This window comes from Haliaeetus albicilla, chromosome 22 (assembly GCF_947461875.1).
Source record: "Haliaeetus albicilla chromosome 22, bHalAlb1.1, whole genome shotgun sequence".
Lineage (NCBI taxonomy): Eukaryota > Metazoa > Chordata > Aves > Accipitriformes > Accipitridae > Haliaeetus > Haliaeetus albicilla.
The window spans coordinates 18,204,842-18,217,632 of record NC_091504.1 but is presented as its reverse complement, the minus strand read 5'-3'; the positions used below and the strand labels follow the sequence as shown (position 1 = coordinate 18,217,632).

The 12,791-nt window shown below is 45.6% G+C and overlaps 1 protein-coding gene across 1 annotated transcript in view; it reads left to right on the top strand.

The window, feature by feature from the left end:
* The first annotated feature begins 3,145 nt into the window (after positions 1-3,145).
* The window catches only part of TECPR1 (tectonin beta-propeller repeat containing 1), a 28,231-nt gene continuing 18,585 nt past the window's right edge, over positions 3,146-12,791 (top strand). Inside the window, exons 1-6 of the mRNA XM_069810168.1 lie at positions 3,146-3,278; positions 7,503-7,735; positions 9,441-9,623; positions 10,142-10,264; positions 10,922-11,047; positions 12,574-12,748. Of these exons, the coding sequence (XP_069666269.1) occupies positions 7,505-7,735; positions 9,441-9,623; positions 10,142-10,264; positions 10,922-11,047; positions 12,574-12,748 (838 nt within the window). The 5' untranslated portion in view covers positions 3,146-3,278; positions 7,503-7,504. The remainder of the gene's footprint in view (positions 3,279-7,502; positions 7,736-9,440; positions 9,624-10,141; positions 10,265-10,921; positions 11,048-12,573; positions 12,749-12,791) is intronic.

Here is a 12,791-nt window from a genome sequence, read left to right as displayed (position 1 = left end):
GCAGAAGAAAACTCGCGTGGTTTGAGGAAACACGAAAGTTAAAAGAGCACTAAGGGAAGGAAGAGGAAAGCAAGGGGGAATGCTGCTTTCTCCTGTGCTGCAAACTAAAGGAAGGAGTTCAACAGCGCTTTCACCAGGCTCAGCTGCTTCTGAATCCAAGTTCTCAATGGTTGGACAGCTCAGGCCAGATGCTGAAAGGATCTTAAATGTCTTTCATCACAGTTAAAAAAAAACTCTGGCCTCTTCCGTTCATACCTTCATCCCTAGAGCTGTCTGATTCACCAAATCTTTTGCTTTTGAAATATGCACAGGCTGGTCCTTCACTACAGGTACCAACACGGCCCCTATCGCCACGGCAAACTCTGAGCAACTCCCATGATAGCGCTCCTGTGCAGTAGGGAAGGTTTAGCCCCAATGTCGTAGGAAGAGGGGGAAAAAAACATTAAAAAAGGAAAGAGATTAAACAGTTTGCCTCAAAAGCAAAGGAATTCTTGAAACACACAGGGACACAGACTGCATGACCTGAAATCCAAGTCACTGCCAGCATCACATGATGGTGAGAGGATCCCTGCCCTCTTGCTTTCCGTCTCCTCCCTCCAGTTTGCAGTGCGTGACTCATCTGGAAGGGGCAGTGCTCACGGTTTGCAGTGACATTTAAAGATGGCTCCTACTCTGAGGAAAGCTTTCGCTTACTGTAACTGTAGTGGTATAAATATTACATGAGGTTTTTGAAAGAAAAATCTTAAAGCACAAATGCAATGCAATACTTCTTCATTAGGGGAAAGATACTTCCCTAAAATGAATGTCAAGTGATGAGGAAAAACCCCCCTTTTAAAGAAGTGAGATTTGGGAAAGCATGGAAGAGCCGACCATAGGGAAGCTACCTGTACAAACCATCTCCAACTGTGTTAGGACAAAGGCCACAAAACAGTGAAACAGGATTTAAAATATCTCGACTATGCTTTGGACAGAGCAAAATCTTTTGTAATAATGAGATTTAAAAACTCCCAAAGTTAATTTCAGAGCGCTCCAGCCTTGCCTAGGTCAGGGATTTGTCCCAGTCACAGGGGTAGACCTCCCCTAACTGCATTTTCAATACAAACCGTGGCTTTGCCGTGGTACACCGCAGGTTGTATTTAGACAGCTACAAGTATGGGCAAAACTGAGGGAAATCTCCACTGGCGACAAGGGCTAGCAACCTTAACCGAGTGAGACCTGGGTCACTGAAGATAACTTCCTTCCTCCCGAGTCACACAGAAACCACGGGGCTGGAGGAGGGAAGTAGGAAAGGATAGCTGGATGTTTTCTCTCTCTTTTGCAAGGCCTCAGAGCCCCATTCAGGGAAGACTTGGGGTGCACCTTTCACAGGCCACAGACTGGAAGCACGGTTCACATTAACCCAATGCCCCAGGATTATACAGCAAATCCACTGTTCAAACAGATAGCAAAATGAAAATCTGTTTACATTTAGCTGTTTGCTTTTGCAAGACCTTTGCCTTGTTAGCTCCTTACAGAATAGAAGTCTCTACTGCAACAATAGCAAATGAACAAAGCAGGGCTCAGCATCGGGCACTGGAAGCAAGCAAGAGTTTTCATAAGGGATCAATTAATTCCTAACTTTTGCATCAAATACAGAGATAGCAGTGCCAGCATACTCGTTAGCTGGGTACAGACCACAAAAAAAAGTTACGTGCTGCCAGTGTTATGGAGAGCGTTAATTTGGTTTCACATGCAAGGTCCTCCTTAAAATAAGCGTGAGAAAACTGCACTTGTTGTAAATGACTTATCATGCAAACTCCTCACATAATCAATCATTCATGCTGCCATCCTGTAGGATTACAGGACTGTGGTTCAAAATCCAACATGTGAGAAAACCCCAGAAAATGCTCCTTAAATTCTTCTGCAATCCAGTTCCCATGGAAAACAACGAAAGTCTTGTTTCCACCTGCTTAAAATGGCAACTGGATTGAATATACTTCAAATGTACCAGAGTCACAACCGCTACAAATCTTGCAAAACGAATTTCCTAGGATTTAAACAGTGCTTGGTCTTTATAAAAATGTTTTGCTACAATGATCAAATCATCAAAACACTACTGGGGAGCAAAAATTCTGTGTTGTAGGCACCAATCAGTTCAAGGGACCAAACCACAGCAGCGTGACTCAAGCGTCCCTGGGGCTCAGAAGGAACCGACCCAGACGGGATGGTTTTGCCTCATAAGCATCATTCTAGAGAATTTTATGCGTACATCAACCCTCCGAACCGCAACCCTCTGCACATCAAAACCATCTGAACCTACAGGCCGCAGAGCAAGAGCAAGGCAGGCGTAGTCTCTTTAACCAGCAACTAGAAACTCCTCAGGCTGGATTCACAACGGATCTGCCAGTTCCCTTTGAAAAAGGCCTGAAATGAAAGACGACTGCTTTTCCACCCTCCTTCGCCGCACCTTTGACATACACAAAGAGCCGAGATACTTCTTGTTGGCAGGCCTCTTTTGTGTCTGGTTATTTGAACAGACAGGCATGGAAGTTCTTGCCTATCTCGTTAGACCTTCTGACTCCCTTCAGAATGAAGTGGAATGCGATGGCAAAACCTGAGATTCATAAGCAAGCACTCCCAAAGGGAGGTTACCATTTTGCAGCCGGGCGAGTCACAGTGGTGACCTGCAATAAACGTGAAGCGGCACCTTGGTGTCCTCCTGGGAAGGACTGCTACAATGCCGCTACCACACCGCTACCGGTCGTGACAGCTACCGGTCGTGACAGCGGAGGCCGCCTCCTTCCTTGTACCTCAGGCGAGACACCTACTGATGCATCAAGAGTAAACCTAGTTCCACCCAAAGGCTGTTTCCTTGCTCTGGCTGTAATCGCTGCTCTCTCAGCCCGCAGGCTGCCCGCAGGGCCGGGCCCGGCCCGCCGGAGCCCCTTACCCCGCCGGAGCCCCTTACCCCGCCGCAGCCCCTTACCCCGCCGCAGCCCCTTCACCCCGCCGCAGCCCCCGGCCGCGCCGCTCCGCCGGGCCCAGGCGCCCCTCCCGCCGGAGCGCGGCACCGCCCCCTGACCCGCCCCCGCCGTGACGCGCCCGTCGCTCCGCCTCCCCGCCGACCAATGGCGGCGGCGTTTAGAGCCGCCGGGCGGCGGCGCCGCCCAGTAAGAGCGCGGCGCTCTCCGCCGGCCGCAGCCTCCGCGCCCCGCCCCCCCGCCGAGGCGGCCTCCGCAGCGGCGCGGAGGCTCCTTCCGCCGGGAGCGGTGAGGAGAGGCGCGGCCGGCGGGAGGCAGGTGAGGGGCGAGCCCCGGGGTGGGGAGCCGGGCTCGGGTAGAGCCGCTCGCTGTCAGCCCGTCCCGCCGCTGGGAGTGGGGCGCCGGGCAGGGCAGCGCAGACGCGGTCGGAGACCGGGCCTCCGCTGGGCCCGGCGCAGCCCCCGCCGTAGCCCCCGCCGTGTCCCTGCGCTCCCCGGCGGCTCCCGAGCGAGCGGGGCCGTGGGGAGGTGCCGGCGCCTCTGCGCAGACACCCCCCGGGCGAAGGCGTGCGGGGCGGGGGGAGGTCCGTGGGGCGTTTTCGGGCAGCGGGTCTGCCCCGCCGCCACCGGAGACCCCCGCCTCCGTTCTGCGGGGGGAGTGGGCGCCCTGACCGGCCGCCATGTCGGCCCGAGGGCCGGCCCCGCCGGCCAGCAGCCCCCCCCCGCTCCTGTCCCCGCGCGGGCGGTGCCCCCGCCCCGCGGGGCTCTTAAGCCGGACCGGCCTCCGTGCCCGGTTGGGACGGCGGCGTGCGCCCTCCGCTGCCTGCGGCGAGTTCCGCTTTGCGAGGTTCGTGGAGCGGTTTGAGAGGTCCCCGCGGGTGTAAAGCAGCGCGTACGGGCGCGGGGTGAGCTCGCCGTTATCCCTGGTTCGCTGGGAACGGAGACAAAGCTGGTCCGTGCGCGTTTTCTCTTGGAGCGCGGTAGGTCCCGGGGTGGCTCAGCCCCGCGGGATCCGGCCACGGCCTGAAGGCAGGGGCACGTCCCCCCTCCTGAGGAACTTCGCTACTTTTAGAATGTGCAGGGAGTCGGGATGTTTTTCTGGAATTCTGTAGCAGTCGGTGTTACGCCAGGCAGCCGGAAATTTTAATTGACAACATAGCATCTTCATTTAAGTGGTTTTAGTTCTATCAGAAATTTTCTGGCTGAGCTGAGGGATGAGGAAGAATTCAGCAGGGGTGGATCTGATTTTCTCCAGTCCCCTGCAGATACTAGGCAGCTTCTGCATTCACTGAAATGCACGTGAGCCACAAACGCTGAGCATCCTTCAAAATCAATCAACATCTTTCTTCATCTTCTGCAGCACAACCAGTGCAAAGGGGCCTCAACTGAAGTCTTAGAAGTAGTTTATAATCCCAAATGCATTTGGGATTTTCCCATAATACTCCAAACACTCTGTCTTAAAAGTTCAGAAGAAAGAATATGCAGAAACTCTCACTTACATTGGCCACCTTGAGTATTTTAATCCAGTTGCATCTGCCTGGATTATTTTAATTCTGTCCCATCTATATTTTTCCTAACTTCATAATCTCTGGAACTTTCACTACCTCTTTCTGAACTGTTCCAGGTAGTCTTCTGCCTGCCTGGACTGTCATTCCAGGAATGGGCCTTCATTTGTATATTTGCCCAGCTTTAACACACCCAAGCATCACTTTTCTGTATATCTGGCTAGGTAAATATCTTCACTGCATTATCCATAATGTTTCCTTTACTCCAGACTCACTGGCATTCTGGTTGCTTAAGATTAAATGCGTAATATTTTCCTTTGTTATAAAGACTGTTTTGCAGAATTTTAAGTGATAATACTAAAAGGCTTATTTTCATGGCCTTTATTTTCCCAGTAGTACACACATTATAATTTTCATGTCATCTTCACTTGGTTCCATTCCATTTTTTCCACATTATGTCCTTCTGTACTATCCTACTTTTACTAATGTAGAAAGGCAGCATATAAAGAAGATAAATGGCTGGTCCAAGAGCAGACAAAGGCTGTAATACATGCCTTCATACTCCCAGCAACAATGGGGGGAAAAAAAAAAAAGTAAAAACTAGAGGATTCATCACAGTTATGCTGCCACAACTAATAGGAGAATTTTGCTTGTGACCTTCCCCTGGCCTTGGTCGTTCTCAGCTGCTATAAATTTTCTTCTCATTGTTACTTGTTAGTTACCTCCTGGATCCAGGTTTTTAGGTACTTAGCAGCAGCAGTTCTAGGAATCAAAGAATTCTGCAACATCTTCCCTGGGATCCCATGGGAATTTACTGTGCTGTTCTTTGACACTGGCCTAGCTGTTTCCAGATTCTCTGCAGTTTCATTTCCACCGTTCAGACACACTGTAAAAGTTAATCCCTCTGTACCACCGCTTATTATCAGTCAGAAAGCAGGCAGGCAAGTTTCCTTAGGCCCTTGTGTTGAAAGCACAGTTGCTGTTTGACAACGAAGAAGCAGTGTTCCATGATGACTCCAAGCAAGGTTTTCTCTTTTCTTTCATTGCGTTGGATCGGAGTCCTCTTTTCTACCTTTTGCCACCTGGTTCCCCACTGCACAGCTACTAGAATTGGAGGCAAAGTTCAAAATACTCATCAGTAGTTCTGACTGTCAGACATACAGAACAACTGAAATTTGTTCAGTTTCATGGCACCCAGAAGGCCAAGTGACAGAAATAGGCTGGCCTTTCTTGACTTCTGAAAGGACTGGTGTACGCCTACCTCACATAAAATGCTGACCCCTCCACGAAGGGTGGGGCTGCAGTGCCCAGAAAATGGCAGGTTACTGATAAAACTGGAATGAAACTCAACCAGGTCTCTGCTGTCAAACCACACTCTATGTATACTTAAATAAATATCACACCTATGTATATTAAATAAAGATCAGATCCCAAAGTGGTCACCAGGATGCTTTGGAAAGGTTTCCTGGCAGCAGTAGGTAATATGTCTGTGGTGGGTTGACCCTGGCTGGATATCAGATGCCCACCAAAGCTGTTCTATCACTCCCCTCCTTAGCTGGGCAGGGAAGAGAAAATATAACGAAAGGCTTATGGGTCGAGATAAGGACAGGGAGAGATCACTCGCCAATTACTGTCACGGGCAAAACAGACTTGACTTGGGGAAATTAGTTTAATTTATTACCAAGCAAGTCAGAGTAGGATAATGAGAAATAAACCCAACTCTTAAAACACCTTCCCCCCCACCCTTCCCTTCTCCCTGGACTTAACTTTACTCCTGATTTTCTCTACCTCCTCCCCCCCAGCGGCACAGGGGGATGGGGAGCAGGGGTTGGGGTCAGTTCATCACACGATGTCTCTGCTGCTCCTTCCTCCTCAGGGGGGAGGACTCCTCACTCTTCCCCTGCTCCAGCGTGGGTCCCTTCCACGGCATGCAGTCCTTCAGGAGCACGCTGCTCCAGTGTGGGTCCCCTGTGGGGTCACAAGTCCTGCCAGAAAACCTGCTCCATCGTGGGCTCTTCTCTCCACAGGTCCTGCCAGGAGCCTGCTCCAGTGTGGGCTTCCCATGGGGTCACAGCCTCCTTCGGGCACCCACCTGCTCCGGCGTGGGGTTCTCCCTGGGCTGCAGGTGGAGATCTGCTCCACCGTGGACCTCCCTGGGCTGCAGGGGGACAGCCTGCCTCACCATGGTCTTCCCCACGGGCTGCAGGGGAATCTGCTCCGGCACCTGGAGCACTTCCTCCCCCTCCTTCTTCACTGACCTGGAGGTCTGCAGGGTTGTTCCTCTCTTCTCCAGCTGCAGTTGTGCAGGTTTTTTTCCCCTTCTTAAATCTGTTATCCCAGAGGCACTACCACCATCGCTGATGGTCTCAGCCTTGGCCAGCGGTGGGTCCGTCTTGTAGCCGACTGACACTGGGTCTGTCGGACATAGGGGAAGCTTCTAGCAGCTTCTCACAGAAGCCACTCTTGTAGCCCCCCTGCTACCGAAAGCTTGCCACACAAGGCCAATACACTGTCCATGGATTAAAACTAGACATGTGCTTATGGAGAAGCTCTCTTTCACTTCTTTTCCTTTGCACCTGTGTAGCTAGGTTGACATACACCAAGAGGAGGCCGAGAAGGAGATATCGTAAGATATCATGGCTTTGTGGAACGGAGATGAGCAGTGTATGTAGCATTACCAGCTCTTGAGAGTGAAACCGCCTGCTAAAAAATGGTCCGTGCTACTTCATCTCACTTCAGTGTTGACTCCTGCCAGAGCTGTCCTATTAATGTTGTGAGCTCTTGTAGGATGGACAATAGTGTGCTGCTAGCAAGGTCTTTCATGTGGCTTTTCAGAGCCATCTAAGAAGTGTAACTGCACAGCTCTGACTGAAGGAGATCTGTCTGCCAGCTTTGCATGGGGTCTTTTTAAAAGATCATTCTTTACATCTTTATTTCATTTGACTGATGATGGCTCAGAGCAGGACTGATCTACAGTAGGTTCAAGATCCATTTTTTAAAACTGTCATTTCCATTAATGCCTCCTTTTTGCCTTTCAGACATGGCCATGCCCAGTTCCCTTTTGTGGGCTGTTGACATTTTTGGGAGGGTTTACACTCTGTCTACTGTTGGCCAGTACTGGGAGCTCTGTAAGGACACACAGCTGGAATTCAAACGGGTCTCTGCTGTCAAACAGTGCTGCTGGGGAATAGCCTGTGATCATCAAGTATACACCTACGTGTTCTCGGCTGACGTTCCTATTAGATACCAGGAAGAAACCTATGAGAATCAGGTATGACATGTTACGGGTACCTCTATCACACCACCACATATTCGTGGCAGAAAGGAATGATAGCAAATCCATACCTCAGCTGTCTCTGCATGTTCTTCTCACATCAAGATTGTTTGGTTTTATTTGTTTTCTTTTCCTACCTGATGTTTCTGAAGAGTATATATGTGCCAAACAGCAGGTTATTCTTTTAATATTTTAATTCCCAAAGGAAGGTTATACTTCCCTACTCTTACCAAAAGCAATGCCAGTGTGTAGTTCGGCCTGTTTTATGCAAGCCATTTCAGACTGCAGCATTCACCCTTTTCACCTGATGTTTTCCTTTTCTTAGTGACAAATACACAATCCCCTTCAGAAAATGTCCAGTGTAACTTCCAGGCAACAAAGATACATTATCAGAAATATACTATTCTTAAGAAAATGCTATTTTTTAGAGTTTCAGAGACCTCTACTAAAGGCATAACTCTCCATTAAAGTACAATGTTTCCAGCTTTTTTGCATAGGAGTGTTAAGATGATCCTATATGATGTACTTCAAAAGGATGTCTTTAAAATAGTATTTTAAAGGAAATTTATCTATTTTGTTTTTAAGTTAACCAAAAGTTATTTGAGAGAGAAAACTGAAGGATTGAGCACATTTCTCTGATTTCTAACGAGCAATGGGATAAATATAAGTTGAGAAAAGACATTAACTTATCTGCACGAGTAAAAATACTACAAATTAATTTTATACATTATTTAACATTGATACAATTTTCCAGCCATTTAAGAGTGTTCCTTTTGTTATGTAAAGATGTTCTCTAAAAATGCAAAACCTTAAATTTTATTTTATTGTTATTTTAAAACTTTTGTTTTGTTTGTTCTAGGCTATGAAAAAATGGAAAGCAAAATACTAGAAAGCACAAAAGGAAATATTCTGCAAGAGCTAACAACAACAAAATTAAACTCAAATAGTTTACAGATAATGTGCAAAGCAATTTTGCCAGATTCCTAGTAAAAGTAAATAACATTTTGCATAAAAATTATAGAAGGATTTTTGAACCAGTCATTTTCCACGTGCCCTAAAATGTAAGACAGTATTCTATGACAAATTTTGCCAGTATGTCTATAGCAGGTAAGCATGTGTGGGAAAAAAGAAAAATCACTGCTGCATTGGCAAAAACCCTAGTAAGTTATTCGTTCTGTAACTGATTAAAGCCAGATTTGGAAAAAAACCCCTCTTGGTATAACACAAGATACAGAGAAGATTTACTGATATAGTTATCTTGACATAGTTTCTGGCACAGAAGCTATCCTATTTTTCTAGTGTAGGCAGGATACTAATCGTCTTTCTCACAGGCAGTAGATTAGAGATCCCAAGGCCATCTATATAGCATTATCCTAATGCTGCAGTATCATGGTGCCATACATCACCAAAGAAAAAAAGCACTGTTAGTAGTAAAATACATCATCAGTTGCTCCTATTTATGTCGCTGAAAATGACTTGGTTGGGACTAGCTCTGCAGTCAGCCTTTCTTTGATACTTAAAAAAGCTTCCTCCAAGACTATGTTAGGTAGGTGCTTACAGTGTGAACACTTTCTCATTCACCCCAGGAGTTTATTCCTCTTCTACTGCAGAAAATAAGAAATGTATCATTGATGATTCCCTCTAGATGTCCAATGAGACGATGTGATGTCAAATAAAATATTTTATTTATTATTTCTGGCAGCGCTGGAATCCAGTTGGTGGCTTTTGTGAGAAATTACTGCCCAGTGACCGCTGGCAGTGGAGTGATGTGAGCGGGCTAAAACATCAGCAGCTTGATAGTTTCACACTGCCTTCACCACACTGGGAGTGGGAGTCTGACTGGTATGTGGATGAAAATATTGGAGGGGAACCAACAGAAAAAGGGGTAGGTGAACAACACCAAAAAGAGATCTATTCTGGGAATCCTTACTCTCTAAAATAAAAGGCACTTTTATAGAAGTGTAAAAGGTCTGTAAAAATACAAGGCACTTAAATTCCCACAGCTACTTCTTTCTGGGAAGTAGCTCAACTATAATACAACACAAGAAAGGATCTTGTTTGAAGGCTTTTGAAGTCTATAGGAGCTTCTATAGAAGCTTTTTTCTTTTGATCAGGCCACGAAGTGCTGGCAACTGGATGCCATTGTTATTTAAGATCTTCACTATGAAGAAAGTAAAATGCTTTACTGTGTCTTGTTTGTTCTGTGTATATCATGGAGAGGAATTTGGACATGAGTCGTAAATCATTCATGGAATTAGCTGATCTGTTAATCAGGGCTGTTGAGACATGCACAGTAACTTGTACTGTATTTGTAGGAGTGACTTTTGTGCAGAATTGCTCCGAGTTATGATTTCAAGCTTTCCTTTGGTCCTGATTTTCATACAAGAAAACCTCTGTTTGCAGGGCTGGACTTACGCCATAGACTTCCCCAGCACCTACACAAAGGATAAGAAATGGAATTCTTGTGTCAGACGCAGAAGGTGGATCAGATACAGGAGATATAAATCACGGGACGTTTGGGCGAAGGTTCTGAATATCTGATTTTCTGAAATGATCAATTATAAGCGCAGGGAAACTATTTTTTTATCACTACTTTGTAGGCTGGATTCCTTGACTTCCAATGTGTAATTTTTGCAAGCATAAATGGAAGGCTGGGATTTTTCATAGAAACCTGTGGTAATAAGGTGCCAAATCTCATAGCAATGCAGTTGGAGATAGATGCTCAGCTCCTTTGCAAATTTCAAACCAACTTTTTGACTTCCTTTGGTTGTTTGACAAAGCACTGTCTTTCAAGGTGGCACCTGTCTAGCATCATTCACCAGCTGTGTCCTTTATCTGGATGAATAACTGTCCTTTAATAATTGTTGTTCCATTCTAAGAATGTACAAAAACTTTTAATTTGTGATGTTCCAGCTTTCCAATTCAAAGAACGTCTGTATGCACTGTTCTGTGAGTAAAAATTTCCTTTAGTTAGGGGATGAAACAGACTTCTTCGTGCTGCTTCAGCAGCGTTTCCCCTCTCTCTGCATGTAGCAGCCTTGAATGAGAGGAAGAATCTCCATGCTCAGCCACTTTAGTAAGCAATACGTAAACCAATCTGCAAGAAACAAGTTAGGCCACCAGCCAAATCACCTATCTATTTGCAGTGTCTTCTCTTCTCAATCTTCTTTCTCTTTGCCTCAGATTGTATCACGTGATGATCCAGATCAGTTGCCAGACCCTTTCAATGACATCTCCATTGGAGGATGGGAAATCACCGATGAGCCTCTCGGCCGTTTATCGGTATGGGCAGTTTCTTTACAAGGAAAGGTATGTGCGTGTTCCCTAAGTTTTCTAATATAAATTACTACTGAAAAGAAGTTAAATGCTTTTAAAGCAAGGCAGGTTTGTTATGGTCTTGTGTTGGTAAGGAAATATGCTGTTTGTGCATCTGGCAGAGGATCTAAAAGCTGTTTTGGGACTACATTATGTAACAATTTGTGTTGTAAATGGAAGGGTTTAGTATCTCACAGGGTTCCTGTTTCATGGAAGCCTTAAACCTCTATAAACAGGTGAATCTTAAAAACTCGGGATGAGTAGTGTCTTATATCCTGAAAAATGCCCAGAATGCAGACTATGGCACTCGTAACAAAGAGAAGGAGCCTTAAAACTTGATAAAGATTCTTGCAAAGCTTTGTGCTGTGTCTCTGTGGCGGAGAGTCAGGAATGATTCAAGGAAAAGTTTACAAAATGGTTTTCTAAGACTTCCTGATCAGAAAATGGTAACCTCCTGACTTGGCAATGTGGAATCCAGCTCTGGAATGTTTTCATTTTATTTTCTATTGGAAACTAAACTTTCTTTTTTGTTGTTGTTTTTAGGCCTACCATAAGGCCTCTTCTCTTTTGCTCAGTGCTGTAAAGATTTGATTCTTGCTTTCCTTCCTTCATCCTTAAAGCATGTATCTGACATTCCTTTGTCTCTAGACAATTTCTAACTTGTGGTCTCACAGGGAGGAATGTAAGACTTTTAACAGATGGTCTGAGATTTCAGTCACACTTGGCACTGCCTGGAGAGGCAAGTAATCTTGGTTAAATTGTTTAAAATAAAATTCCCTATGCCTTATACTTCCCAGTAATAAGTGACAAGCATCCCACTCTACAGGCTTACTTTACTGACACTGTAAAATGCTTTCATCTCCCAAGTAAAAGTCCCCAGAGAAATAGAAGTATTTCTAAAAATAAGAATTTAGCACTCGGCAGTCATGTTGTGGAGCACTTGTACAACTACCGCAGGATGCTTTCTATGTTTGACCTTCCTATTTTTACTGATCTATAGAAAAGTGCACAGACTGTAGGACCAAAACTAGCAAATGGACTGGATGTCACTGAAGGCTGCACAGAGAATGGAATTTTTTACCCATATTGTGGCAAGCTCTGTTCAGTGAAAGTGAGATTGGGCTATCATCTAACAGTAACATTTTTGTGTTATATATTTGTTCATTCTTTATTTATATAATATGCCCTGAAGTACACTGAAATGTTTTTTAAATGTTGAAATATACACAGAACTTGCAGCAATAGGTTACTGTACCCAATCCAGATTTGCTTCCATCATAAAAGCTAGTCTGTAGAAAAGCCTCCTCCCTTAGTGCATAAGGAAATAGTCTTCAACTGCATAATCAACATCAAAAAAAAAACTTTAAAGGTCAGAGTGCATACACTGCATAAAAAAATCCTGTTGTTAAAGGAGGACTGTTCTTTCAAGTTTGTCTTCATGCTTGTCTCCATGGTTTCATTGTTGTAGCAATATTTTTCTAAGTTTTTGGGGTTTTGGTTTTTTTTTTAAACTTGTCTAGGTATGGTACAGAGAAAATGTCTGCCATCACAATCCAGAAGGTTCCATGTGGTCCTTAATCACCACTCCTGGTGAAGTTGTACAGATCAGCTGTGGACCATATGACCTCCTTTGGGCAACTCTTTGGGAAGGGCAAGCTATTGTGAGAGAAGGAATTGATAGGAATAACCCTCAAGGTAAAGTTTGTTAAATTTAGCTGTAAACCCCTTTGAATTGTAT